The following is a 26,265-nucleotide window of genomic DNA, read 5'->3' on the forward strand; positions in this document are numbered from 1 at the left end:
TTTTATGTGTGTAACAGCAAATAATTTGGTGGGAGTGTAAAGGCCAACAGAGTAGTTAAGCACTATTTTGATTATAGCTACGCTATAAGGTTTTATTATTACGGTATCGGGCTTTTATTTTGATAACCAAAGAAACCGGAAGTAAAGTGACGTAAATGAACCGGGCAAACGGCGAAAAGGACGAAAGAAAAGTCTGAAAAGGTTCACGGAAAAACAGTTAAAACTACAAGGTTTAGCTTCGGTCAATTGGGGAACAAGGTTTGTAGAGTTAATGAGAAATATATTTGAGCTAGCCTACTGGAATTGCTTATTGTATAATGTATAATTTGGTAATGCTATCGTATTGAAACTAATGTAATGAGCTGTGTAACGTTCGAAATGTGATGATAATGCATGGTTTATTTGTTTTTACTCAGCTCTTACGTTGGTTGATGAGCTGGAAGACCCGCTGCAGGTTACTGGTCAGTGAATGCTACAACAGTAACGGAGAGATATTTGTGTTTGAGACGAGGACCTTGTCTGTGCCAAAGGAAGGCTAACGTTATGTGCATGGAAACATCAAACTAACGCACATTAAACTTGCATCACCCAGACGATAAGGGGAACGAGGGAAAAACAAACCGGAGCCCAACTCCTTATCCCCGCTTTCAAGCCAATACTATATAATACTATATTTAAAGCAGCCTTTAGATGCTCTAGAAAAACAGAACATGATGAATAATCAGTGAAGTAATTGGCAGATTATATTACATTACATTATCTAGCCAAAGTGTAACTAATTGCAACTCATACCACACAATTTGTTAGTATTTTGTATTTCACCCCTTAAGAGTTCTTAGTGCAAATACAAATACAAAATACATAAATACAAATATTGTATTCATTTCAGGTGTCATTTACACTGTGGATACTGGGGACATGACTCCATCACTTTTTTTTAAAGCATTTGTTAAATATGTTCTGAAAAATGGCTTGCAACAAGAAATGTTAAAAAAAACTATTGAAAATACTTTGAGAAAGATTTATTTGCACAAAAAGAAAACATGCAATGCAATTTAAAGATAAAAGAAACAAATGTGCATTGTTCAAAAAAGTTTAAGCTAAAAATATCACTTTATTTAAATAAAGACAATTCTACCATAAATTGATTGACAGATAATGTCTCCAGAATGCAGTAAACGAAGTGTTAAGTGCTCAAAATCTTCTAGGGGACCCCCATTTAAATATATTTCAGCTTTGAATATTTCATCAAATAGTGTTAAAATATCTTCTTGTCTTGTTCTTATCAAAGCACAAACGCACCCCAAGCTATAGTGTGTTAAATATGAATGTATTATAATAAAATGTTTTATTAAATTCATGTAACTTCGTAAATAATTTTCTCAAGCTTAAAATTAATACAGATTTTCCATTAAACGGCAATGAAGTTGGTATTAAATTTCATCCTAGGTGGTATTAAAAAGTTAAAAAATTCTTAAATTTAACTTTGCGAATCCTGGGGGGTAACCTGATTAAAGGTTTTGGCGCATTATAAATAAATTTCTTGTAAATGGTTGTTACAGGGTGAATAAAGCCTTTTCAGGCGGCTTCGATCCGTGGAATCGCTCTGTGCTCCTCATCAACAGACAAGCAAACAAGCACTCTGCGAGGTAACCATGGCAACGGCTGTGTAACTGACTTGAAAGTTAGTAATTATATTATTTAGGTTAGTTATAGACTCAATTATTTCATGTTCATTTAGCTGTTGAAGTTTGGTAAAAAAATGAATACAAAATAATAATTATAGAGAGGTTGCGATGGAGCAGCGATGGATTAGACACTTGTCTTTGATTCCCACTGCAACACATCCACCAAATAACTTCTTGTCATGGATCCTGCTTTGCCATCCATGTTACAATAGAGGCGCCGCCAGATTGATCGGGGTGGTGGGTCTCCGTATATTTTCTTGCTTTTTTGCCCTTTGCCAATCACATGCCTAATTAACTTGCTGCTAATGTTGTCCTCTGCTATGCTCGCTTTCACTGTCACATACTCATACTCAATACACACACATTATACTGTCTGCAAAAATTCCTCTGTGCAGCCATTGAATGGCCTGGAAAGTTGGCTTTATACCTCTTGTATTTTAAAGAAGTGACATGCTTTTGGCAGTCAATTACTCTTTTTTTGTGCACTATTTTGACATCTAATGGACAATTAAAATAATTTCATGTTCATCCATATGCAGTGACTCATGCATTGAGTTGAAGCTTGATTGTTTGATTGATTGATGTAAGCTAGCAATTATCTTCACCTACTACTGTGAGTGGAATACCTACATCTCAGGAATAACCTCTACTAAATCCTGTAGTGGCATTGATAAAATGATGAGAAATACTTAGTACATATAAAACACCAGTTTGTGTAGAGCAAAGCAACAAATTTAAAATTGTAATGTAATCAAACTGTTCTTTCTTTTGTTTCCTTACAGATATCTGATGTTTGAAAGAGTTTTGTCTCTCTGGACAGCACCAGGCCACGTATGACATAATACAAAAACACAATGTTGGACATTGCCATTCATCATATTTGCATGGTGGCTATATTCCTCTGAAGTCACACTCAGGATGCAAAGCTCAAATGCTGTTCACAAGATGATATTGTACTGTTGTTTTCCAGGTTTCAAGTTGTATAAATGTAGGGAATCTGACAAATCCTTATCATTTCACCTCTTGACCATTGTTAAGAAAGTGAAAAGGCAGTAGGGTGATTTTGTTTATTGTAATGGTCACCGTGTGAATGAGGCCTGTTTTTGTTTCATGATGCTTCTTGATGTCCACCATTTAGGTCACAAGTTCCTTGATATGTCCAGGACTGTGAACACCCAAGGTCATTTTAATAAAATATATGCCTTTTCTGCCAAGGCCTTTTGCATAAAATAAAGGGTGTTTCTTCCTTCACTGCCATTTGTGTTGGTCTCTGTTCTGAAGCATTACCTATTGTGAACACTTGATAGTAAGTCCACTATATGCTGCACTTCTCTTTTGAGGGTGAAACTTTAAAGCTATTTGTGCCCTAAAAGCCTTGAAGCTTATCATTCTTGCTTCTACAACTTACTGCCTTGACTAAACATTGTTTTCCTGAGTTTGCTGGTACTTGTTTTACTTTGTGCCTTTACTCACTGTGACATTACTGATTGAGTGTGGCTAGAGACACAACATGCCTGTTGTTAAAGTTAAACCCTTAAGCAAAGTGCAGCTTTTTACTCTTTAAAAACAACAAACAGCATTAGGTTTGATGTGATGTAGAAAGTTTGCAAACTTTATCCAATATTACAGATTTTAAATGTAAAAGTGCACTATACAATTAATATGATTTACCTTAAAATTACAAAGAAAACATTGAATTGTTGGTATGGACATATACCTTAATATTATGAGCTACATATTTAATTACAGATAACTTGTGATTTTACATACATTTGTCTGCAATTTAAGAAAACAGAAAAATACTGTATACAGTAATTTTTCTATACAAAAATGAGAAATAAATGTAATTTGTTATTATTGTCAAAAATACCTAAAATAACAGCAAGGTTGTTAATTCACATATAATGTTTGTAATTTTACAGAGTTTTGTATATAATTAAAAAAAAACTGAAAAGTACTGTAAAAAATTAAAGTTATTTTCTGTAAAATTAGGATTTTTTTTTACAGTGTAAAATGAGCTCTGTGTGTGTGTGTGTGTGTGTGTCAATGTGTGTATATTCTTATTCAGAGTCACAGTCAGCGCTTGAAATGGGCCGGTATTCATTGGTACGTATACCAGCACTTCTATATTTTAGTCTTTGGAGTACTGGGACTTTTTCTTGTGCACAGGCACTTCTCACAAGCTGCCCATTCGTTTTTCTACACTCTCCCCCGGCAGAGACTGAGAATGGAAAAGGATGAGTGATGATACAGACGCCAACATGTGAATGGGGAGTACTGGTCACAGTGCTGGCAAATTAATGCTGGTAAACTTGGAGTGTGGGTTTGGTGGATCCAGACTGCATAGGGCAATCTGGAAAATATTAAAATCAAGAAAGTACCTAGTTACATGTATTGTGGATGGTTGTAACACTTTTTAAAGAAGTGTTATAACCCACCCCACCCCTGTCAGCTAATGTTTAGCTAACTGTATTACCATAGTGGTTTGAAATTAGAAAGGAAAAAATGCATCACATGTTGCCTGAGAAACTACATAAGTCAAACAATTCTATCTGCAATAGTATAGATACTAAACAAAAAATAGCCTCGGTCAAAAAATGTACTTTCTTACCTCAAAATCAGTTCTCTATATATTCTGAATATGCCTGTTTCCAGACTTGATAACCACCATGCCTGATTTGGGAGGAAGTAGGTAAATACTGAAATTATCACCTAACTCCTATCTTATCTCTATTTGGTGGAATTGGTGTAGTTACAACTCTCCCCATGTTACAACCATACCCGGTCTCCCCTATTACACATCTAGATTTTAAATGCAAAACATAAATTAATCTTATAAAATGATGCAGTTTTATAGATTAAACTACCCAGCAGAATATAAAATTAACCAGCTACATACATACAGCTACTTACATGTTAATGCATCAATAATAATAATATAAATGTATCAAAATAAAACAGTCTAAATGGGGAATGTATTTTGTTGTTTAATGCCGGTTAGAGGATACTTTTTCCCACACTGTTAATTTGTTATTATTAAAACCTGAAAAAGTATTTCAATGCCAATTTAGACGGACACACTCTTGGTTGTGAACCAGCTGAACCCTCCTCCCTTCATCTCTCCCCTCCACTCACCATCCACGGCGGGAGCCCGCAAACAGTGGGATGGTGCGCGCTCCCGCGGTCAAGCGTCTGTGCACTCGATTAAAGAGGAGTCGACACACTGGGAGTGAAGATGGCGATGAGGGCAGCGCTGCGGTGCCTCTCTGCAAACTTTCCCCGCACACTGCCTCAGCTCTCGACAGCAGCGCAGGTTTCAGCGACTCGGCTGCTGTGGAGGAGCGACTCTCCGCGGACACTGAGCACGACCTCGGCCCTGTCCACAGGTAAAAAATAATCACGGCTTCCCAAAGGGGCTGTAATGGTAACTTATGTAGTAACTTACATGCAGACTGGGCGCGCATTCTGTGTGCAGTAAGGGAAGAAACTCACGCAGTTCGTTTCCCTTTCCCACAGCAGAGGAATGAGACGGGAGGGCAGCTAGCATAAAAGTTTGTTTTTAACTTGGAGGTGTCATGTACTTAAAACTTTAGTGCAGGAAATAAGCAGCGACCACTCAAAGTATATAACAAGGTTTTACTTTTAACCCATTTGACGTCGTTGGAAGACTTCGTCAAATGGGATGTTAACACATGACCTTACTGTCTCGTGCACCACGTAGTATCTTATTAAGCACAAGTCACCCAAGTTTCTGGAGATGTGCCACAAATAGCTGTGGAGTGATGTATTTCATGTGTACAATAAATTCATTCTTCTTCTTCACAGACATATTAAAGCTTTTTCAAGGCTCCTGGCCAGTTTAATAATTATAAAAACATTCCTCCGGGCCTTTGCAGCAGAAATATTTTGCAGTCAGGACTGACTCTGCTCTCCCCAGCCATGCATCAGCATCTCAGCACAGTTCACAATCTGGTTCAAACCTGTATTTTTCTGCATGGTCTGATGCCTACACTGGAAATTGTTGAGGCATTGTGGTTCTTCCCTCAGGGTATTGTAAAGATGACAGCATGAGCTTGGAATCAAAAGGCTCTAACTGTTGTTGGTTTTTCTGTTTTGTTATTACAGTAGATCAACCAGATCGAGGTATTTTTATGTGCATGCGTTTTCACCTTGTTCTGTCATGTCACTGATCCATTCCCACACCTGCAGAAAGCTCATGTTTTTTGACAAGTGATTTTTTGAGGTTGTCTCATTGCTACCTGTAAACCACATTTAATTTCCTCTAATTGACTGCACATGGAGTTTGTTGCATAGGAGACAGCCCTCTCTTCAGCTTTGCTCCAGAGTACAGTAAGGTGTTCACTGGACATCCAAATTATGTGCTTTGAGACTGCTGGGCTTCCTTGTATGTATTTCACAAGATTAATCAAAGCACCAACGTTTAAGTTCATAAAGATTCATAGTTTCATGTGGTCTACACACACTAATTAATTGATCTGTTCCAAACTAACTTGTTCCCTTGTTCTCTCTGCAGCCCTAAAGCTCACAGATAAGCATGAGTGGGTGAAGGTGGAGGGGGGAATTGGCACCGTTGGCATCAGCAATTATGCTCAGGTAGGTTGTAGAGTCTGTTTCCTTACTAATCATTAATTTATAACACACTTGTTTCAGAGGTTTTCTGATGGCGATCTAAAAATAGTGATATGTCTGCAGTGTGCAGTTCAGTACTGCACTTTGTCCTCAGTTGAAGCAACTGTACAATAACAAGCTAATTTACTATTTTATGATTATTGTTTAGAGACAATTGATTACCGCCAAACTGCACTTTGTACTTGCTTACCTATAGATGTTCAAAGCTTTGAATTTTAAGGTAGATGTCTTTTGTCTTCGACTTGAGTGCAGCTTTTAGAACAACGATACTTACAGGCGTTGTCATATGTTGAGCAGTGGCAGCTAATCTGGCAGCAGGCGCCACCCAGGTTTGCCACACAGCCACTGACATCAAAAGGTCAAATGATTTTATCTCTGCTGCTGACCGGTCAAAAGCACTTCCAGTAGGATTGTACTTTAATGTGATGCAAGATGGTGATATTGAAGTGGAGGGACCCGGCGTTTGCCGTTGCTTGTTTCTAAAACAACACTGCAAATATAACATCTGCAGGGACAATAGGTTAACGTCTAGCTTGGTTCAAGACTGCTGAATCCACTGCCCACATCTCCCAGTATTCTCAGTGATTCAGATAGATCACCTGAATTTTCAGACACGTCCTCTTTGCTTTTTTTAATACCTCTGTTTATATTCAATAACCCCCCCAATAGCCACTGCATTCAAAAACTGTGGATGTGAGTATTTCTGAGCAAAGTGTGGACTTTAATGATTTGCATTTATACTTTAGTTAGGGACTGTGAACTTTGAGCAAACCTCTGAACGTGTGTGCCCACAGCATCCTGGAAAGGGGAAGTGTAAATGTACTACAAGTAGCCAGATGGAATAAATGTATAGAAAACAACAATGACTATAGTAAACAATGATAGTCTACCTACTAATGGTATTTCTTTTGTAGACTTCAGGCTCCTGTTCCCGTGGTTCTCTAAAATGCCTTAAAATTTGTTGAGTCCTTAATTTGGATGTTCAATACACCTGCTTTTTAGACAGGTTTAGACTTCATAAAGCAGGTGGAAGTACAACTAAAGCCGCCATGATCCCTTATTTTAAGACTTAATTTATTGGCTGAAGCAATCATGCCAAATTGTGGAAATGGTAAAAGTAAAAAGAATGCAATACTACTGTGATTTGTACCAAAAGGCAACTCTTGCTTTGCTTTAAGACTTTGCACATGCTGCATTTATGCAGGGAACACAATCTAACAGTTCAAAGACAGAGCTTTCTCTAATGTCTAATGCCTGTGTGCTGTGTAAAAAGGCATGGAGACTAGCTTGCTTTCCCACTTCCCATCACTGAGTAGAGGATCTTGAGCTAGCTACCAAATTTGAGTCTCATTTAAGGCCTTCAAATTCCAAAATCAATTGTGCCATCCACCGCTAGTTCAGTTGCATGAGTATAGCAAACCAAAGGACAGCAGACAACTTATAACTCCAGCCAGTTTATACTATAAATGGATGCCACTTCCTGTAACAAATATTACATAACTGGTTGGCATAAACACTCTGTAGGTACAGCTCTTCCAGTTTGTGTATGAATGAACAGAAATGAGGAGAACGTTTATCTTGTTGATTTCTTGCTTGAAAAAGTATTTATCAGGCTGACTACGATCAGCTGTACTTTATGATCGAGTAACATACAGTATATGTCTCTGTGGCAGTAATCTGAGTACATTATGCCAGTTTTGCAAAATGTGTCCCCTTAAAGAATACGTCTGGTAAAGACGAGGAACGATGTATAGTTATGCATTCCTAAAATATTGATCCTACTAATAAGTATTATTAGATTAGTAGTCTGTGCCAGTAAGTGTCACACTGGAAGATATGTTCCTTTATAACGATGAAAATTGTAATAAAGGCACTGTAGTTTATTTAAGTCAATCCTACTTACACCGTGCTCCTGCTTTAAATACTCACTAAAGCACCAAATGCGATATATACTACTTTTTGAGTAATATTTACTAAAACTACAGTGCCCAGCTATTGTAACCAGTTTTTAAAGATTGACGTCTTCAGTAGACACTAATGGGCTCGGGGTTGGGAGCCACAGACAGGCTGAGGAAGTATTGAGAGATGGACAAGTAGTAGGAGAGCAAGATGGTTTTGATTTTTCATGGGATTGACAATAAAGAATATAGAATATAGCCAACTTTATTGTCTTAAAATACAGATTTTATTATTATTGCTTTTAATATAATACTTTAAGTATCTTATAATTCATATAGTTTGTTCTGTTATTTTAGGAAGCATTAGGTGACGTGGTATACTGTGGACTCCCTGAAGTTGGCCAGAGACTTGAACAAATGGGTAATAGCCTAGAATACACTGCACATTATGTAAGGAATTGAGTCTAGCCGTGTGATTAGAAGTATCTGTCATGTTGTTTGTGTTTGTGTGTGTGTGTGTGTGTGTGTGTGTGTTGTAGAGGAGTTTGGTGCCTTGGAAAGCGTAAAGGCTGCCAGTGAGCTATACTCACCGCTGACGGGAGAAGTGACTGAAATCAACACGGAACTGGCAGAGAATCCTGGACTTGTGAATAAAGCCTGCTATGCAGAGGGTAAGCGTCTCACACTCACTGTTGTTCTTTTCTAGTACATTTGTCATAGTCCTTTCCAGGAATTTCTCCCATTAGATTTGTGGCCAAGGCATATGACAACTCGCCAAAAGTTTGTTCATGTGAACATGTACATTTTTGACTTTAAAGATATGAACTCCTGCTTTTCAGGGTGGCTAATCAAGATGACGATTGAAAAGCCTGAAGAACTCGATAGCCTCATGGATCAAGCTGCGTATGATAAATTTATTAAGTCACTTGAAGAGTAAACTTGTAAACTTGCTGTGCTGTTTTATAATGTAACTGCAATCAAAGATTAGTGGGAAGGATTACTAACATTTTGTGTCACTTACAAGGTTAGGATTTTTTAGCTACTAGCCAACCTAAAGGGCTCTTCATCACAAGATCTGTCAGTATTATTATCCAGTGTCAAATGTGCACAGATGTGCGAAGAGACTGCAAAGTGATTGTTGTAAGTGCCATGTCAAAAATAAAATGTGGTCATTATGTTTGAATAAAATCACCCCTGTGATTTATTTATTTACTTATACATATCAAACTTAACTTTTGCTTATGTCTGTGAACTTGTAACAGCAACATTTAATTTAAATCACATTCAACTACAGTAAACATGCAGGAATGTGTTGTGATGGTGTTGGTGTCAAGATGGGACCAATTCACACAGCAACAGGGACAATATAACTTGACATCCTGTTAAGAAAAAGGCTCATGCACAGTGTATGTAGACGGTAGACATGTTCACATCATGTTGCTGTACATGTGCTGACAGAGCATGCTGCTTCATTGTGCATATTACACTTCCACACACCTAGACCTTTGCCCTCAGGCGAACATAGGCAGAGATTGCAGAAGCTAGTTGGTAAATGATTAATGAAGCAGGGGTTTTCAAATAAGTGACTGAACTGCTCTCTCAGGCTGATAAAGAGCAGTAATTGGTATTCTTGTTGTCACAGTTGCTTAAAGTCACTGAGAATAAAAATGTCTTTCACCTAGTTCATTCTATCAACATTGCTATAAAATAATTTGTATAACAAAAGTGTAATTTTGTATTAGTTTTATCCTACAATGCAATACCTTTCTCTTGAAGCAGAAGCTGTTGACATTCTTTTTTCTTTTGCACAGTTTATGATTGCTGCAACATGCAAAGTATGAAAGCGGTTTAATTTGATCAAGACCTATAATTATATTTTTAGAAGTCTTTATGTCCCTTTACTGCGTTCACAGTTGATAGACTGACTGCATGCAGAGAGACAAGTTGAGGCAGTAGTGCACGCAGAGAAAATGTTAAATACATTCACACAGAATTAGTAAGAAATAAGTAAATAATAAACCTGGAGCAGAACCCAGACTCAGGGTGGGGGCCAACTGCCTCGACTGGTTGGTTGAGAGAGAGAGAGAGAGAGAGAGCAGGAGGAAAGAGAACACAGCACAATGCAATTTCCACATAGAGATGTAAAGTCATGGTAATAATACAGATATCACTAAAAATAATAATTGTAGCAGCGGTTGGTTTACAACCACAGACCCAGACTATAGCTCCGGAGGCAGAAACACCTGCAGAAAGCAATAGAGGAAGAGAGGAGAGGGACGAGAAAGCACATCATTACGGGAGGGGGAAGAAGTCGACTTAGCAACATGCATTAATGGAATAAGAATGCATACAGATAGAGAAGGAGAGGAGGAGTGAAGAGCTCAGTGAATCACAGGAATCTCCCTGCAGTCTAGGCGCGTAGCAGCGTAACTAAGGGATGGTTCAGGGCTACCAGAGCAAGCCCTAACTATAAGCTTTATCAAAGAGGAATGATAATAATAGCAAGCACTATACCTTAAAACAATTCAATTTTATATTTAAAGTAAATTTGGTTCTCTAAAGAGTCCTACTGAAATCACAGTGTCAAGCTCCAGGGAATGCTGAAGGTTGTACATGAAACAAAGTGAAACAACCTTTCCCAGGTCACTGCTGTGCTGTTCTGATTTATGCTGTCATAAACAGGGGACCAGTCCATGTTTTTACATATATTAGAAGTGAGTTTTGTAGCAATGATTATAAATCTATCCACAGAATATGAGTGAATATGTCTTTATCATATCAATTTATAGAACAAGGTTGATTCCCAATCCTTGTGTTCATATGAGAAGGCTAATTTTCATGAGGGTTTTTTTTTAATGCTGATGCTTCATTGATGGATTGTGAAACAATGAGACTTCTAAATAGCCCCCGCTCTTGCCTGCCAAAAAACAGTAGTAATGAGGAGTAAAACCAACTGAGCAGGTCATCCATACTGTTGACCGTAACCTTTTACTCTTGCTAATAACAATCACTAACAGACCCGGGCATAGGGGCCCCCTGACCTACTGCACATCACACACATACATAGTTTTTGACAGTATTTCAAGACTAGTATTTAACACATAGAAATAACCCTTTTAAATTGTTGTCTTTGGTCATTTGGAAATGACAGCTATACCCTGTCATTTCCAACTACAAAAAAATCATTTTTGGTACCAGTTGAAGCCTGTTTACTGTCAGTGTGTTTTCTTTCTGTAAAGCAATTTAACAAAATGTAGCCATGCCAACTACAGAATACTGATGAAAAGTGCTAGGCCTACATCTAGTGGCCAGTGCAAAAACTTCACCTCCAATTGTAATTTACATAAAGTGTAGTATCAAAACTCTGAACACTAAATTAGATCATGAGAACATAATTACATAAACATCAGCACGTGTAGCAACATGAGCACATACTAAAGCTTTGTAAATGTAAATTACATTATTTAAAACAATCACAATACACTTAATAAAAATTCAATGCTTAGGCATTATGAGGCTTTAAAGGCTTTCAGCAGTGATTATTACACTACTATCCTAGTTCAAACTTTTGTGGCAAAAATAGATGTTCCTAAATCATTGGATTGATAAATCTCCACACTTTTTGGTAACCCCATTTTTATTTCAAAACAAAACACGTTATTTCCTAATGTAAAGTAGCATCATTAACTGCTGTGATATTCATCATATTTTTTTAGTTAGAGTTATTAGGGGGGTCGGGATTATAACAAAGATGAATAAAGTGTGATGACCACGTACTTACTTCCTGTTTTGCTTACATGAAATAGTTCTTTTTCTGTTTTAAATACAGTCTATGGTTTTAGCGCACATTTATCTTTTTTGTAAAGAATTGTGTAGCACATGTACAAGAACATAACGTTCAGCAGTTTAGCTCTGCTGAAAAGAAACGCTTTCGGCAATTGTAGCCGAGTGGGGTTGCTTAGTTTAACTCTAAGTCATGGTTGTAAACTCACATACTATGAAATCGCTTCTGCCCAGATATGATATAAAAAACATATACAACGTATTTGTCAAACTTCCAATACCGTCATTATATGTATTTTTGTGATATATACTTTATCACTATCTTTAAATATTATCTTTGTCTGTGGTGATAATGCTCCTCTATATACTCTTTGATAACGTCTGTTCAACCATTGGCTGGTTGATACATATCCCACAATTCACCGCATTACAACTTCCTTTTTCCTTTCGGCCATTTTCCTCCCTCGTAGGTATCATTTTTTTCCCGCTACAGATTTAGAAAGAATCTATCTTAATCCTTGGTATTTTGTCGACATTTGTGCATTTCACGTACAGCCCGAAATAGTGTGTCTTGTCACCTTTTAAATAAGGTTATTATTGTCATAGTTTTCAATTTGCAAATTGCTGAACAACATCTGTATTAGTGGTGATCCCTAGTCAAGTGCTGTTTGTGTGTGGCTGTTGGCATGCCGCTACAGGACGAATGTTGTAGCTCCATACTTAAATAATTCAATTAAATGAGTATACGTAACGAATGCTGACATAGCAAAAACTAGTAATTATGGCGTGTTGCAGTCGTTAACGCGAATTGTCCGTCACACAGCCAATAAGCCTGGTTAACCTGCTAGCTTAGCATCGCAGACGTAGCTCCGTGAGGACTGATACTAGTGTGCCGGCGTGATCGTCAGCTTATGTCTGTGTGCCACGCTGTGTTGCAGGGAAGTAGGCAGCCATGGCCCCCAGCCGGAATGGAATGATCCTGAACCCTCACTTCCACAAAGACTGGCAGAAGAGAGTGCGCACCTGGTTCAACCAGCCAGCCAGGAAGATCCGCAGGTGAGAGATGCTAACTCAAGCTAACACGCCTTCCAGTCGCAACATGACTGAGTAGCAGAGACGAACTTGGTTAGCAATATGGTTTTGAGCCATTGTGAGAAATTGTCAAGATAAGCAAGCTAATATAATTAATTTATTGGTAAAAGATGTGGGATATGAGTAGTGGTTGTCAGTACCAGGGTTCCTAATAATTTATTTTTAGCTGGACATGGACTCTCAAACTTTCTTGACTTTAGTTAGTAAAGGCCGGTGTGACACCAAAATGTGACCTATCAGATTCTGTGACCCAAATGGGAAGTTAAGCGCCAGAGGCTTTGTTGACGATGTGAAGTGGTTGTAGTTTGGTTGGCTTTAGGCACCAAAAGTACTTGGTTATGGTTTGGAAATCATCGTCGTTTGGGGGTAGTCACAGAATCTGATAGGTCACAGATTTTGGTGTTACACCGGAAAAAACAGTCAAGTCAGGGAAGTTTTATATTTGTGGGCCTGCTTTGATGTGCATCTTGTTGTAATGAGGGTGGGATGTCTGTAAACACAGACATGATTTTGATTAATCAAGCCCAAGATCAACGTGCTGTATGGTTGCACTACTACAGCCTTTCTTTCTATCACAGGATCATCACTAAGAACGTAGTGTCATAATGTTTGTGAAACACGAAGTCAATTCTTCATCTAGACTAAAAAGTCTGCAAAGAGAATAATGTGTGAGTGAGAGGCAAAACGTAACATAACTATTTGCTAATTGTTTAAATTTTGTGATACTCAAAAGCATGACTACAAAAAACCCCAGATCGCACTACTTTGGAGACGGACGTTTGGTATTTTCAGTCCTCACTGCTGTCTGTGGCTTCCTTCCATTCATTTAATCTGTTCAAACATCAGTCACGCAATAATAAACCACAGAGAGAAACACAATGACTTATGTATTTGTCAGTTTGTAGTGTTGATTAAAATACCTCTTTCTTTAGGCGAAAGGCTCGTCAGGCCAAGGCTCGACTTATTGCTCCCCGTCCTGTCGCTGGACCACTGAGGCCACAGGTCAGGTGTCCCACCATAAGGTACCACACCAAGGTTCGTGCCGGACGTGGCTTCACCCTGGAGGAACTCAAGGTAATACTATCTAGTTCAATTTGTTTTATATGGAGATTTAACTACTGGCAATGTTTGAAAACTGCCGAAGTGCTGAATTAACTGCTTTAAAGTTAAAAATGCAGCAAACTAGCTGGCTGATGGCATTTAAGTGTCTGGTTGGCTAGAAACTTATTTGTATGTCTGTGTGACCCTAAAACCCAGTGTTTGTCAAGGTGACTTCAACGTCGTAAATGCTATTGACAACTATTGTGCAATAGAACAGGCTCAACCTTTTGAATCATGCAACCCACCAAACCAAAAAACTCAATAGCTGTAGAAGAACACAAAGCGCTGCACAAAGAGTTCTTGTTCTTTCCTCCCATGTACTTGCCTGCTGTGGGAGGAAGGCTAAATGACTGTTGATGTGCTTCACCTCAGAACATGTGGACTTGTTTGTTATCCTTCACAAGAAGTGGGTTCAAACAGGAGTTGGTCCTTTTATTTTTATTTAAAGGTTTGTATAGTTTATAGTGTCATGTGTTATATTATTCCAAGCAGAGTACAATCCAATATACACCAATTCTCTGTAAATTGTCAGCATTATCTTAGCCTGTAATGTGTGTTTATATGGATTTTCTATTAAAAAAAAAATATATATTTGGTTATGCTGTAGATTTCAGATCGTGACTAGTTTTTAAGGGAGAGGTGTAAAATTTGTGAGAAGTGACGTCATTCAGCTGCATAATTTTCTACATTATACAACATATATATTTAACGCTAGCATGTAATAGTTTGATTAGATTAGCTGTCATTTAGGATGGGAGAAACGTGTTTTATACCACCTTCCCAAAACTCAGCCGAGGCTGCCTGCAAATGTGTCTGCAGACACTTTTTGTTCATCGGCCTCTTGAGTGCAGGTATCACCCAATGCTGATTATCTCAAAATGCCAGATATTGGCCTGATTAAGAAAAAACCTTAATTTTAACCACCAATTGTTGTTCCATTTTTCAAGGAAAACAAACTTCTGTGTGTAATGATCACCCCAAGTCACATACTAGAGTTGTTTTATCCTCCATAACAGCTAAATTGTCTGCAAACTTTACATCAGTTCCCTGTAAATTGTCAGCATTTTAAAACGGGTACACAGGATATGCTTTGCCACTAAGAGGCTGATGTACTAGGTTGAAGTGTTGAGTCTTTATTAATGGGGTGTAATTGAGTGCATTCATTTTTCATGACTTTATCTAAATAAAGATGATTAATATCCTGACTAAGACTTCAGCCAGTCAGGGCTCATAATTTGTCTATATAAGCGCACTCAAAGTTCGAGCTGGCAGAGTTAAGTGGAGCTCTGTCCCATGTACATACAGAATAGCACATGAAGTACCTGGGCCAGTGTGTCCTCAGTAGCCACTGGCACACATGTTCAGAAATATAAGAAGAAATATTGCGTGTGTTGTGTTGCAGCAGTCAGATGATGACAAATCTCCGGAATCTCTGTATTTACTTGATGAATACTTTGAACCCCTTTTCTGATGACTGCTTTTTGCTACTCAAAATGGAAAAACAATTTGAATGTCACAAATTGGACATCAGTGTCTCACACAAATTTTATCTTCAACTCCTAATGTGCTGTTCTCCTCCCTGCAGGCGGCCGGCATCCACAAAAAGACAGCCCGTACCATTGGCATCTCTGTTGACCATCGTCGTCGCAACAGATCCACAGAATCTCTTCAGTCAAACGTGCAGCGCCTGAAGGAGTACCGCTCCAAACTGATCCTCTTCCCCAGGAAGGCTTCTGCCCCCAAAAAGGGAGATAGCACTGTAAGTTCTCTTTTCATGTCGCATGAAGATTTAACAGAAACTTAACATCCAATTTGCTGCATGTGATGTTGACTGTAGTAGTGGTTGTTGATTAACTTGTGGTTATTTGGCTCATTTTACTGGAGAAAACACTGTTAAAACATTCAACAAAGACATGTGGTCAGTAGAAGTGAGTCAGCGCTCAAAATTTAATAAGTACAATTTGAGAGCCCTCTTTTTCTCATTTCCATCTTAAGGAAATAATACAGCATTTACACGTTTCTTGTAATAATGAGGATTGTATACAAACTTAAAGAACCCTGTCAAAAATAAGAATTTATTCCACATGGGTTTTGAAATGAATGAGTGCAAAACATTTAATGTTTATATTTGTACTTTTCTATGTGCAGTGATTACAGTTCCTCAGTGTTTGAGCTAAATTCTTCTTTCTGAAAGCGGCACACCTTCTGTGAAAGATCAGAATTTGCATTCTGAATGCCATTTTATTGCAATTTTTGGCGCCCTCCAAAGAGAATTTAGCGAGTGCCAAAGGAAAATCACCAGGGCCAAAATGATGAGAAAAATGGGGGGGGGGGGGCATTTCAGATATTCTCCTAATGTGTTTTAATGGCCAATTAGGTTGAGCAAGCAGAACATAAACTTAAATACATCTTTTCTTCCAGCTGTCTCCTCTCATCCACAGCTGCTGTATTTTACACATGCAGCAGGTGCTTGATTAATAAATCAGCTGCTGTGTTGGTTTGACTGCGCCTGAACGCTCCGCCACGAACCTCGCGCTAATGGGAGAGATGACTTCCTGTTATTTCTCGCAATATAAAAGCAGTCATTGTCATTCACCGGCATTGTCACTTTTACATTTTACTCTTTGGCATTCCTCCGCCCCCTCTAAATCAAGTTTTCAGAGTACTACGTGACCCTCACCTGTTCTTGCCTGCCTGCTAATCTCCGCAGGGAGATCAGGATCCTTTCATGGAGCCGTGTACATTAGTTGCTTGTCACTTTTCGTGAACCGACCAATCACAAACAGGAGGAGGCGGGACATTAAAAAAAAAGGTTGCGGCACCACAGCAAACTTTAGAAATGTTGAACTTGTTCTGTATGCACGTTTTTTTAAATTTATTATTGACAAGTTATTAATTTGCATAAACAAATGACTGTCCACCATGTACAGCATTTTTCTTGCACAATAATTTTAATGACTGAAAACAACCCACAAAAATGAAACTGCTGTTTTGGCCAGCTGGAATTAATATCTCAGCTTGTACTATTATCTGAAATTAAAATGAATACACAAACATTAGCACTAATCAAACCTTAACCACAGTGGTGAAAGCTAATATCAGAAAATAATATAATATCAGCTGAATCTCAACTAATAAACGATCTGTAGGCAAATAATCCAAATCAAGTGTAACCTGTAAATATATTATACTAACTATTTAATGTTATAATATTTATTAATACACTAATTTATACCTTTACTCCAGGTTGTGGATATTTATGAAATGGTCAGAAATAAAAAGATACATAGATTTTGGTCATAAGGTAACTTATTGCCTGGACTGTATGTGTACCGATCATGCTTACTGTCCCGCAAGGTCACCCCCCATTCTGAGCAAGGAAAAACCCTGATAATTCAATCAAATTTGAAAATAAACTCTCCTATATAGTGAATTAAAGTTTTTGTGAAATTATCCAGCTGATGAAACATCAGTGTGACGTTACAGAAACAATCCACTGTATGGTCACTCAAAAAAACAATGGTGGCTAACAGCCAGACGCTCCTCACTCTGCGTCCCTTGTGAGTTCACCTGTGAATGAGGTTCCTATATAGATTCAGTATTACACTTGTTATCCAATCAGTCTGCAAGTGGATCACTCAGGTGAAAATGAATAACCAACCTTTATTAGTATGAGTGATTTCCCAACACCCAGATGTTGGTGTTAGCTAGATGTTTGTCTGCCTTTTTGTAGCAAGCCTTTCAGAGCAAAATGGAAATGTTTTTTGTTGCCTTAAAAAATTAACCGTTTAATCTTTTCAGGAGGAGGAACTGAAGATGGCCACTCAGCTTGCTGGCCCAGTCATGAAGATCAAAACTGTAAGTTTAAGTTCCTTCAAGATTCCACTCGGACCCAAAACAACCATTCAAAAATATATTGGGATTGATTACAATGAGATCACTCAAAATAAATATTCTTTTTAGTTGTAAAATTTCAGGTTTATTGTCAAATTGAAACAGCAGTTAACACTGAACTGTTTTTTGGCTGGCTGGATTTTGTCATTTGCCATTCTTACAAGGGCCAACATATCTGAAATATAAGCACAGTTTTGATGTTTTGTGTCGCAGCAGTCAGATGATGACAAATCTCCGGAATCTCTGTATTTCCTTGATGAAATATTTGAACCTTTTGGCTGATGACTGTTTTTTGAAAAGCAAAGTGGTTGTCCTGAAATATTGATACCTTAAAATTGGACCCTATTTGCATATATGTTGGCTGGATTTTATCGTTTTGAAAGAGATAGATTAAGCAATGTGCAGCAAAGTGTCGTATGTGGTTCCTATTGTCTTTTTTTTTTTTATTATCAGGTACACAAGAAGGAGAAGGCCCGGGTTATCTCTGAGGATGAGAAGAACTTCAAGGCTTTTGCCAGCCTGCGTATGGCGCGTGCCAACGCTCGTCTTTTTGGTATCCGTGCCAAGAGAGCCAAAGAGGCTGCCGAGCAGGACGTGGAAAAGAAGAAGTGAAAATAATCACTATGGAACTTTGCAAAATAAAGTGTTTAAAAAGATGAATGTGGGAATGTCATGATTATGATCTTGTTTTAGAGGTTTCATGGTCTAGACAGATATTAGGGGACTTAATGGAAGACAGCCACACAACAAGCTCGAGAGAACACATGGTGTCTTTTAAATGCTATATAAATACTTGAAACTGTCAATTCCACAACGGGGTCACTTTTACAGGCAAGATCGAATTTATAGATGGTATCAAATCTGTTGGGAGAATGAGTTCAGATTGCAGCCCCTAGCGACCACGGTCAAACTGTTGCTTTGGGACCAGGGACCAGATGATAAAAGCCAAGATAAAAATAAAATGATTTACAATAAAAACAGCAAGTGTTAATGGAAAAAAACTGTTTGCTATAAAATTTGATCCGTTTCCACGGCACACTTTTTGACTTAGTGTTACTAATAACGTTAATGATGACTCCATTATTGTTACCGTTGTCCTGAAAAAGGTCTATATACTGCATGACAACATTTTTTGCAAAAGATTCAGTAACGTAAAATATTTCTGATCCCTGGAGGAGGAGGGAAATTGAAGCAGTTGATAGTGTAAAAGAGAAGGAAATGTTTTTCCCCACTTACAGATTTTTCTGATTCTGAATTGACATAATCCTGAAATGTACACACTGAAGTAGAACCTGAAATTAGGGTTCAGTGTCTATATTAGGTTTATAATTACAGCAGTAGGTGGCACTAGACGCACAAAATGGAGCTCATTAATGGAGACAAAAAAACCTTCAAGAGTTTGGTTTGTTGACTGTAACAGGAATTAAAATCCTATTTTAAATAGCTGGATATTTTAATAGCCGGTTATTAATTTGACATGACAGTTTAATTGATATAGGCTAAAATTTAACAGCATATTACCAGATTAATTTTGTCAGTTACTCAGCAGTTAGTGGAAGAAAGCATCTGACAGAAACTGATACATGGAAATTCAAACTTGTCCAGACAGTTCAGTGGAAACAAAGCCTTAACCAGTTGACGAGTCTAAACCTGGCATAGCCTCTTAACACATGACAGGCTGTTAGAATTTTTAAAAGACGTACATTATCCACAGCATGTTAATTCACACGTGGTAGAGTAAGTGGAGGGCAGGGGAAGGTCAGGAGAGGTGGGGGTGGGGGCAAAGTTGAATTGTAATTTAGACATACAGACTGTTATGTGCTGGCAGACATGAACCAAAATGAACTGCTAATATGAAACATTACCACGATAACAGACACTGGGGATATATCTAAACAATTTTGCACATGTTGGGTTGCTCTCATAAGGTGAAATAAGTAAAAAAAAGAAAACAAGACATGCAGAAAAACTACCTTGTTGAGTGTATACAATACGGAAGAAGTCAGGATGAGGTGAGACTAAATGACCTTTGTCTCCTTCAGTGCCTCTCTGAGCCAGCTGTCTGTATGCAAATAAATAATTCAGTAAATGAGGAGAGTGGACAGTCAAGTCATTTTGGACCAGGGATGATTGATGTAACTGAAATGGGAACTCGAGTGGATTGTCTTATTTATCTTTAGGATTGGGTGCTGTGAAATAATCTATTTACTCAAACTCAAATGTAACAGTTACCAACAGTTAACTCTCACCACCTTTCCTAAAAGTTCAAACCAAATTAAATGGCCCCCAGGCAACAGAATCATTTAGTCAAGATTTGGAAACCCACTGGTGATGTTAAGTGTATTTGTCCCATGATATACTACCACTAAACGCTATACCAAATAGTACACCAGTCAGTGTGATGCAAGATGTGATGTGAATGTCTCGATTTCTTACATTTGAGAAGCAGAAACAGGATGAGGAGAGGAGCTGAACATTAATCAGTCTACTGACAAAGTGAATGAAGAATTTTGATAATTGATCATTAAGTCTTTAATAAAGGAGAAACACCAAACATTCCCTGTAATTGCTTCTCAAATATGATGCATTGCTGCCTTTCTCTTTTTGATATATTATTATAAATGGGATATTTTGGTGGGTTTGTTGGACAAAACTACCATTTTGAAGATATCATCTTGGGCTCTGGGAAGTTGTGATAGGTCTTTGTCACTATTTCCTAATGTTTTTTTGTAGACTAATGAGTCAGTTAACTCACTGCATCATATGCTCTTTTAAAAGAGAATTCTCTCTGCCAAACACTTGCTCTGATTACAGCTCGTACTATTAAGTAATTATTACACTGAATATTCAGTTGATACTTGATTTCCTAATTTCTATGCAGTGTGAACAACTAGTTGCTCACCTGATCTGTAATTAACGTGGAGAGCCAAACATGCACATTTTGCACACTACGTGACAACTTGTACGACCACTATTACTACAACTGACATCAATAAGTTGCATGTGTGCTTGTATCCTGCATCATCTTTATCATGTTTACTCTGTAAAAGGGAACAGATTTCTTTTTGACCACAGTATTTGTAGGTCAGTAAGGCAAATAGAATGACGACAGAGGAAACTTATGGAAATAATGTATCTATTTAATTAGCTTACCATTAACAGGGATGCTACAGCTACCACCAATAAGAATGACTTTGTAAATCAATAGTGTGTTTTATCATTTCCAAATACCTCCCCATGTACTGAATACCCCTACTCGAGGGAGCTGCTGGTGGGAAACCGTGGATAATATTACACAAACGCACTGGAGCTAGTTTGACTGAAAATGTGAGTGCATCAGGCCAAAAGAGATTTTCCTATTTGGGTCATTGTACACGCAATGTGGTCAGCAGCACCAAGGCGAGCACTGAATGTGACTGGGGAGAAGCAGCAAGGGGGAATCTGAATAGGTAATCCATGTGTAAACGCAGGGAACGTCCTGTGAGGTGCTGAACCGACACAGCAGCAGCAGCAGATGGCCGTTGTTTGGAGCTGTGGCGTAACAGGGCTCAGGTGCGTGCCCCAAAGCAGACGTTTCCTACAGACTCTGAATACCCATGGAAGAAGAGGCAGTGGAGGTGAAAAACTGCAGGAGAGAAGTGCCTTTAGGTGATGGCTGTTTCAGAAAGCATGTCAAACACAATGCATGCAGATCCAGGCATGGATTTGTTACTTGTTTAAAGAATTGTATTAATAATATCAGTCTGCAAGAGGAATTTGTGTGGTATTGTTTGGGTTTGTAAGATGCATGGTTATCAGCTTAACAGAGCAGATAATTAAAAAGCAGGGAGCCAAATGTTTTGTTTTTCCTGCTGTTGGAATAATTTGATTGACCTGTCTGTCTGCTGCACACATCATTTTACCAGCTGAAAGGTTCTGAGTGGGTAAACTCAAATAATCAGCAGTGTCCTCTTGAAATCAAAGACAAAGTCGTAACACTGCCAAGCTCTAATGAAAAATGTCCTTTCTTTGCGAAGGACACTTGAGAATCATGAAATTTCAAAGCCTTCCACAAAAGTTTGGCAGTTGCTTTTAAAAAGTCAAACCAAAGCTTTCTGTTTTAAACTTGATGAACTCAAATTTCCCAAGGAAAGGTGTTTTGTTCTTTTTAGCTGCTTTGTCTTTCATGGCCTTCGCTTCTGTGTTGCAGAAACTCTGCAAAAAGCTGCTGTTTTGTCAGTCCAATCTAAAAATCTATAAGTGTTATGCAATGTCTGGAAATACATTCATGAAAATAATACATTTGTGGGTGGACTGTGAAAAGGTTCACGCATAAACGTTGTGTAGAAACAATACGTTACGTAACATATATTGCTGTCAAATGATTCGAAATCTAACTGATGAATCAGTCCATAATCATTTTAATGTGAGAGACATAAGACTAAAGTATGTGTATGTGCATACAGTATACTGTGGGTGTATGTGTGTGCATGTTTAATAAAGGTAAGAGAGCACAGAGTCACAGGTCCTCAGCTGTCTGAAGCTCCTACATGGAGATGTGGTTGTGATGGGCTGCTGGCTGGAAGATCCGTCCTTCCATGTTCCTGTTGTTTTGCTGTGAAATGTCTCACATGTGCCCTTGGCATTTTTATATATTGAGGTGAAGTGAAACAAAGCCAGCCAGAACCAGTTGATTCAGGCATGCATTGCCTTCTTTCCTGAGTACAAATTGACAAACTATGGATCCTACTGAGAGGATTGTCATGTAAGCATCTGATTTTACCTTTTCAGGTGTGCTATGAGGCCCATGCATCTCATTTGAGATTGGGAGCTCATTGTTAAACAAAGGTCGAGTAAATGAGAAGAACATCCTTCTTAATTTGAGCAGAGGACAGTGTTTAACCTGAGCAGCTGATGTGAAAGATGGGACATCTGTATATGTAGTGTCAAATGCTTAGGCTACCTACTGTATGCTTAACTGTGCTGCAATATGTGTACATGATCATAACGTTAATGAAAGATGTTAACAGTGTGCCGCATTAATTAAAGTCGGCTGAAGCTGGAGAAAAATCTGATTGATCAGATCAATCTATATAGATTAAAGCCCCTTCTGTAGAGCATTGTTAGTGCAAGGAGACTTTTTAACTTTTATTTCATTGCATTGTCGGTGAATCACAAGTTCATCCCTCTTTTAGCCTGAATGTCAGCAAATCACACAAAAACTATGCACATATATGCAGCATTTAGGTCAGGCTGCCAGAATACTTATAATAATAATAAAAAATCATCTATATAGCATTTCCATCGTCTCGTCGTGTCGTGTTTATAAGGCTCGATTTTTGAATTGAACTCGCAAATAATCGAGTCCAGGCGATAACCCAGTCCTTACATCAGCAGCTGGACTCTCTCCACTCCCCTTCTCTACCAGCCGAGCCTACTCCCTCCACGTCAGTTTAACCAATGAGTTTCGGCGGAGAAGGGGGGGAAAAAATCAAGCAGTGTGTTGTGGGAGAGGACTAAACAAGTGTGCTGAGGAGTAAAGAACAACGGCAGGTAGGAAATGAGTTTTAAACTTGATTGCTTTTTTAACGAGGGAACGAAGAGCGTTTGCTTGTTTGATCAGCTGTAGATTGTCTTATTGGAAGTGAGTAAGAGCAGTCAATGACACGATGTTACCAAAGTAGACTGAATGTTTAGTAGGCTACGACGAATAGGGGAACTAAAGCCAGATCGTCATTTTGCCACCCTGAACGATTCCCGTTGTTGGGGTTTCAAGATTAGATTTGTAGCGAAGTTGATTTATTATGATTATGATTATTATTCTTAACAAACCATTTAGGCGCGTTTCCTGTATCGCCTTCATTAAGTTGTAAGGATTGAATCGGCAGCACTTCGCTCCTGGGGGGACGTGTTGCTTTACCGAAACGTTTATTCTTGTGGTTTTTTTTTTTTTTTTTTTTACATTAGAACTTTTCCTCGGGACGTATTTTACAGCTTTTGAGTCTGATTGTATTTCGAGCTTTACTGGGTTTCAGATAGATGCTTTTGGGTAACATCTGGTTGCCAGACTCACAGCTGGCAAAAAAACCCCACGGGCGCTGTCCCTGGTGCTGAAAGCAAAACAGTGCAGCACACTTGTTCATTTGTATCCTAAGAATGTGACACTTGGAGTCAATGATTTAGGTAGTGAAATTCGTACTTTCTTCCCCTTTAAACCAGTTAAGAGGGTGTCAGAAATACTTTGCTCAAGGACACTTCAGCGGGGCGGATACTTGCCACATTGTTTAAACAAACCGAAGTGCCTTTTTCAGATTTAGCTATGTGTCTACTGGATTCCTGATTTCGTCAGCCACGTACACTTATTTACTATTATTTAAAATTATTTCCCCCCCCTACCACCGTTGTTTGCTATTTCATGTTTAGCACTGCAAACATGATAAAGATAGTGGTGTGCAGACAATGACAATATCAAGTCTATGTTTTTGTCTTTATTTTTGTTGATAGCGTTTCATACTGGAATTAAGATAATTTAAAACGAGGAAGCACTAGGAAGTCTAAAATTAATCTCTCCAGGGATCGGAACTAGACTCCTAAAAGCCCAACCCTGCCACCTTCATGTCCTGTCTCTCGTCATTACCGAGGTGAGACAATAATCCTCACAAGGGGATAGCTCAGACAGTAATAACAGCTTGAGTTTGGTTTGGTCCCCTGGGACTCAACAGGAATCTCTGTTCTTTTTCTGACATCTGCACTAAGTCAAAAGAGCCTGTCTCCTGTGACCCTGCCACGTCTTTACTGAGATCACTCAACCCACCACTACATTTCCCCATCCCTTCGGAGCTACCAACAGCCTCACACCGTACTGCTTTGCTGGTTGGCAGCTCCTCTTGCCCCGAGACAGGATGAATGATGTTCAGGAGGCCACCTCCCCTGCGACCAGCCTCAGCGGTCCAGCTACCTGTGTCTCCAAAGTAGAACTACGTGTGTCTTGTAAGTCTCTGCTGGACCGAGACACGCTGAATAAGTCGGACCCCTGTGTCATACTCATGGTACAGAACAACGGACAGTGGACAGAGGTGAGCCCCCCCCCCCCCCCCCCCCACACACACACACACACACACACACACACACACACACACACACACACACATTCTTTTTTTCACTGCAATCTGACAAAATGCACAGGTGGAGCTTTTGGGGAAAAGTGTGAGCCTGATATCTCCTCAGTCACCAGTTCTTTATGCAGCAGCTTTTAAAAATGAATCATTCATTTTTATTTATTTCATTAATCTTCCTGTCGGAGTCATTAACCACATTATTTAATTTGTAATTTTTAAGAATCATGCCTTGAATCACACACACATCTAAGAGTTCAAATCATTCAAATCACTGCACCTGGATTGTAATCTGAGTCACATGTTTTCTTAATGGTTACACAGAAATGTTGCACAGAAAGACACCTGGGGAAAGCACATGGCTAACCCTCCCTCCATCACCCGGTATCAATCAAATCTGGAAAAGATCAGAGTTTAAGATTAAGCAGTGGTGACATTTTATACACTGGCATTTTCAGTCCCACTCCAGTTACCCCCAAAACCTGTGCTGTCGTACAAGATCAACCAGGGAGATAAATCTGTTAATGGTTTGTTGAACTTGCAGCTGTTTTTCGCAGCTGTCTGATTTAGAATTAAAAATGTCAAATGCGCCGTCCATTTGTAGAGAAAAAAAGAACAATGTCTGTCTCCACAATTCGATAATTTGCAACCGATTGTACTGCCTGCCCTGTAGGATTCAGATTGCACAGCGGTATAAATATTCCACTGGTCTATCTGCGTGGACATACAGTAGGTTGGTAATGGTCATATGCAGTGTGGTGAGCTGTGTTCCAGCTGATGTTTACTTTCTTGGATTGGGCCCAAGCTGATTTGGAGCGTAGGCAGCAGGTCTCTCATTTCCCTGTTAATTAAGTCATTTAGTTCATAAGGGAAAGCCAAAACACAAGTCTCCATTAAGTAGAGGATGTGTTAAAACGTGGCTGAGGATCTTTAATTATATAAATTTTCTTTCCTGCAACCTTTCATCCAACAACAAGCTCTCTTTCCAGGGAAATGGGAGATAATAATTAACTGCAACTCTGCCAGCTTCCTGCCACGGAGGAGCCATTTGTTGAAGAAGCTCAC

General features: G+C 38.7%; 3 protein-coding genes, 1 long non-coding RNA gene and 2 other non-coding genes across 7 annotated transcripts in view; all 6 read left to right on the top strand.

Moving 5' to 3' along the window:
- Positions 1–325: 325 nt before the first annotated feature.
- LOC119889743 lies at positions 326–2,945 on the top strand. The gene is made up of 2 exons (XR_005442147.1): positions 326–461; positions 2,471–2,945. It is a non-coding gene; the product is annotated as an uncharacterized LOC119889743 (long non-coding RNA).
- A 1,929-nt stretch (positions 2,946–4,874) lies between these two features.
- gcshb (glycine cleavage system protein H (aminomethyl carrier), b) lies at positions 4,875–9,427 on the top strand. 2 transcript variants are annotated; one of them, XM_038701852.1, is made up of 6 exons: positions 4,875–5,074; positions 5,814–5,831; positions 6,223–6,302; positions 8,594–8,657; positions 8,776–8,907; positions 9,076–9,427. In XM_038701852.1, exons 1-6 carry the CDS (start codon positions 4,924–4,926, stop codon positions 9,171–9,173), a joined length of 543 nt encoding a protein of 180 aa, XP_038557780.1. In that variant the 5' UTR covers positions 4,875–4,923; the 3' UTR covers positions 9,174–9,427. The 2 variants fall into 2 exon arrangements, with proteins under 2 accessions (XP_038557780.1, XP_038557781.1); XM_038701853.1 differs by lacking the exon at positions 5,814–5,831 and having other exon boundaries at positions 4,877–5,074.
- A 2,982-nt stretch (positions 9,428–12,409) lies between these two features.
- rpl13 (ribosomal protein L13) lies at positions 12,410–18,766 on the top strand. Its single transcript, XM_038701643.1, has 6 exons — positions 12,410–12,485; positions 12,958–13,075; positions 14,044–14,185; positions 15,798–15,971; positions 18,014–18,070; positions 18,560–18,766. Exons 2-6 carry the CDS (start codon positions 12,972–12,974, stop codon positions 18,716–18,718), a joined length of 636 nt encoding a protein of 211 aa, XP_038557571.1. The 5' UTR covers positions 12,410–12,485; positions 12,958–12,971; the 3' UTR covers positions 18,719–18,766.
- Positions 15,623–15,702, top strand: LOC119890871. The gene has a single exon (XR_005442330.1). It is a non-coding gene; the product is annotated as a small nucleolar RNA MBII-202 (small nucleolar RNA).
- On the top strand, positions 18,328–18,407 carry LOC119890872. The gene has a single exon (XR_005442331.1). It is a non-coding gene; the product is annotated as a small nucleolar RNA MBII-202 (small nucleolar RNA).
- Positions 18,767–23,541: 4,775 nt separating the features above from the next.
- Positions 23,542–26,265, top strand: part of cpne7 (copine VII) — a 34,566-nt gene continuing 31,842 nt past the window's right edge. Inside the window, 3 exon segments of the mRNA XM_038702228.1 lie at positions 23,542–23,638; positions 24,590–24,726; positions 24,842–25,161. Coding sequence (XP_038558156.1) covers positions 24,988–25,161 — 174 coding nt within the window. The 5' untranslated portion in view covers positions 23,542–23,638; positions 24,590–24,726; positions 24,842–24,987.

This window comes from Micropterus salmoides, unplaced genomic scaffold (assembly GCF_014851395.1).
Source record: "Micropterus salmoides isolate LMB-PRFRI ecotype aquatic unplaced genomic scaffold, ASM1485139v1 Ms_hic_scaffold_6, whole genome shotgun sequence".
Lineage (NCBI taxonomy): Eukaryota > Metazoa > Chordata > Actinopteri > Centrarchiformes > Centrarchidae > Micropterus > Micropterus salmoides.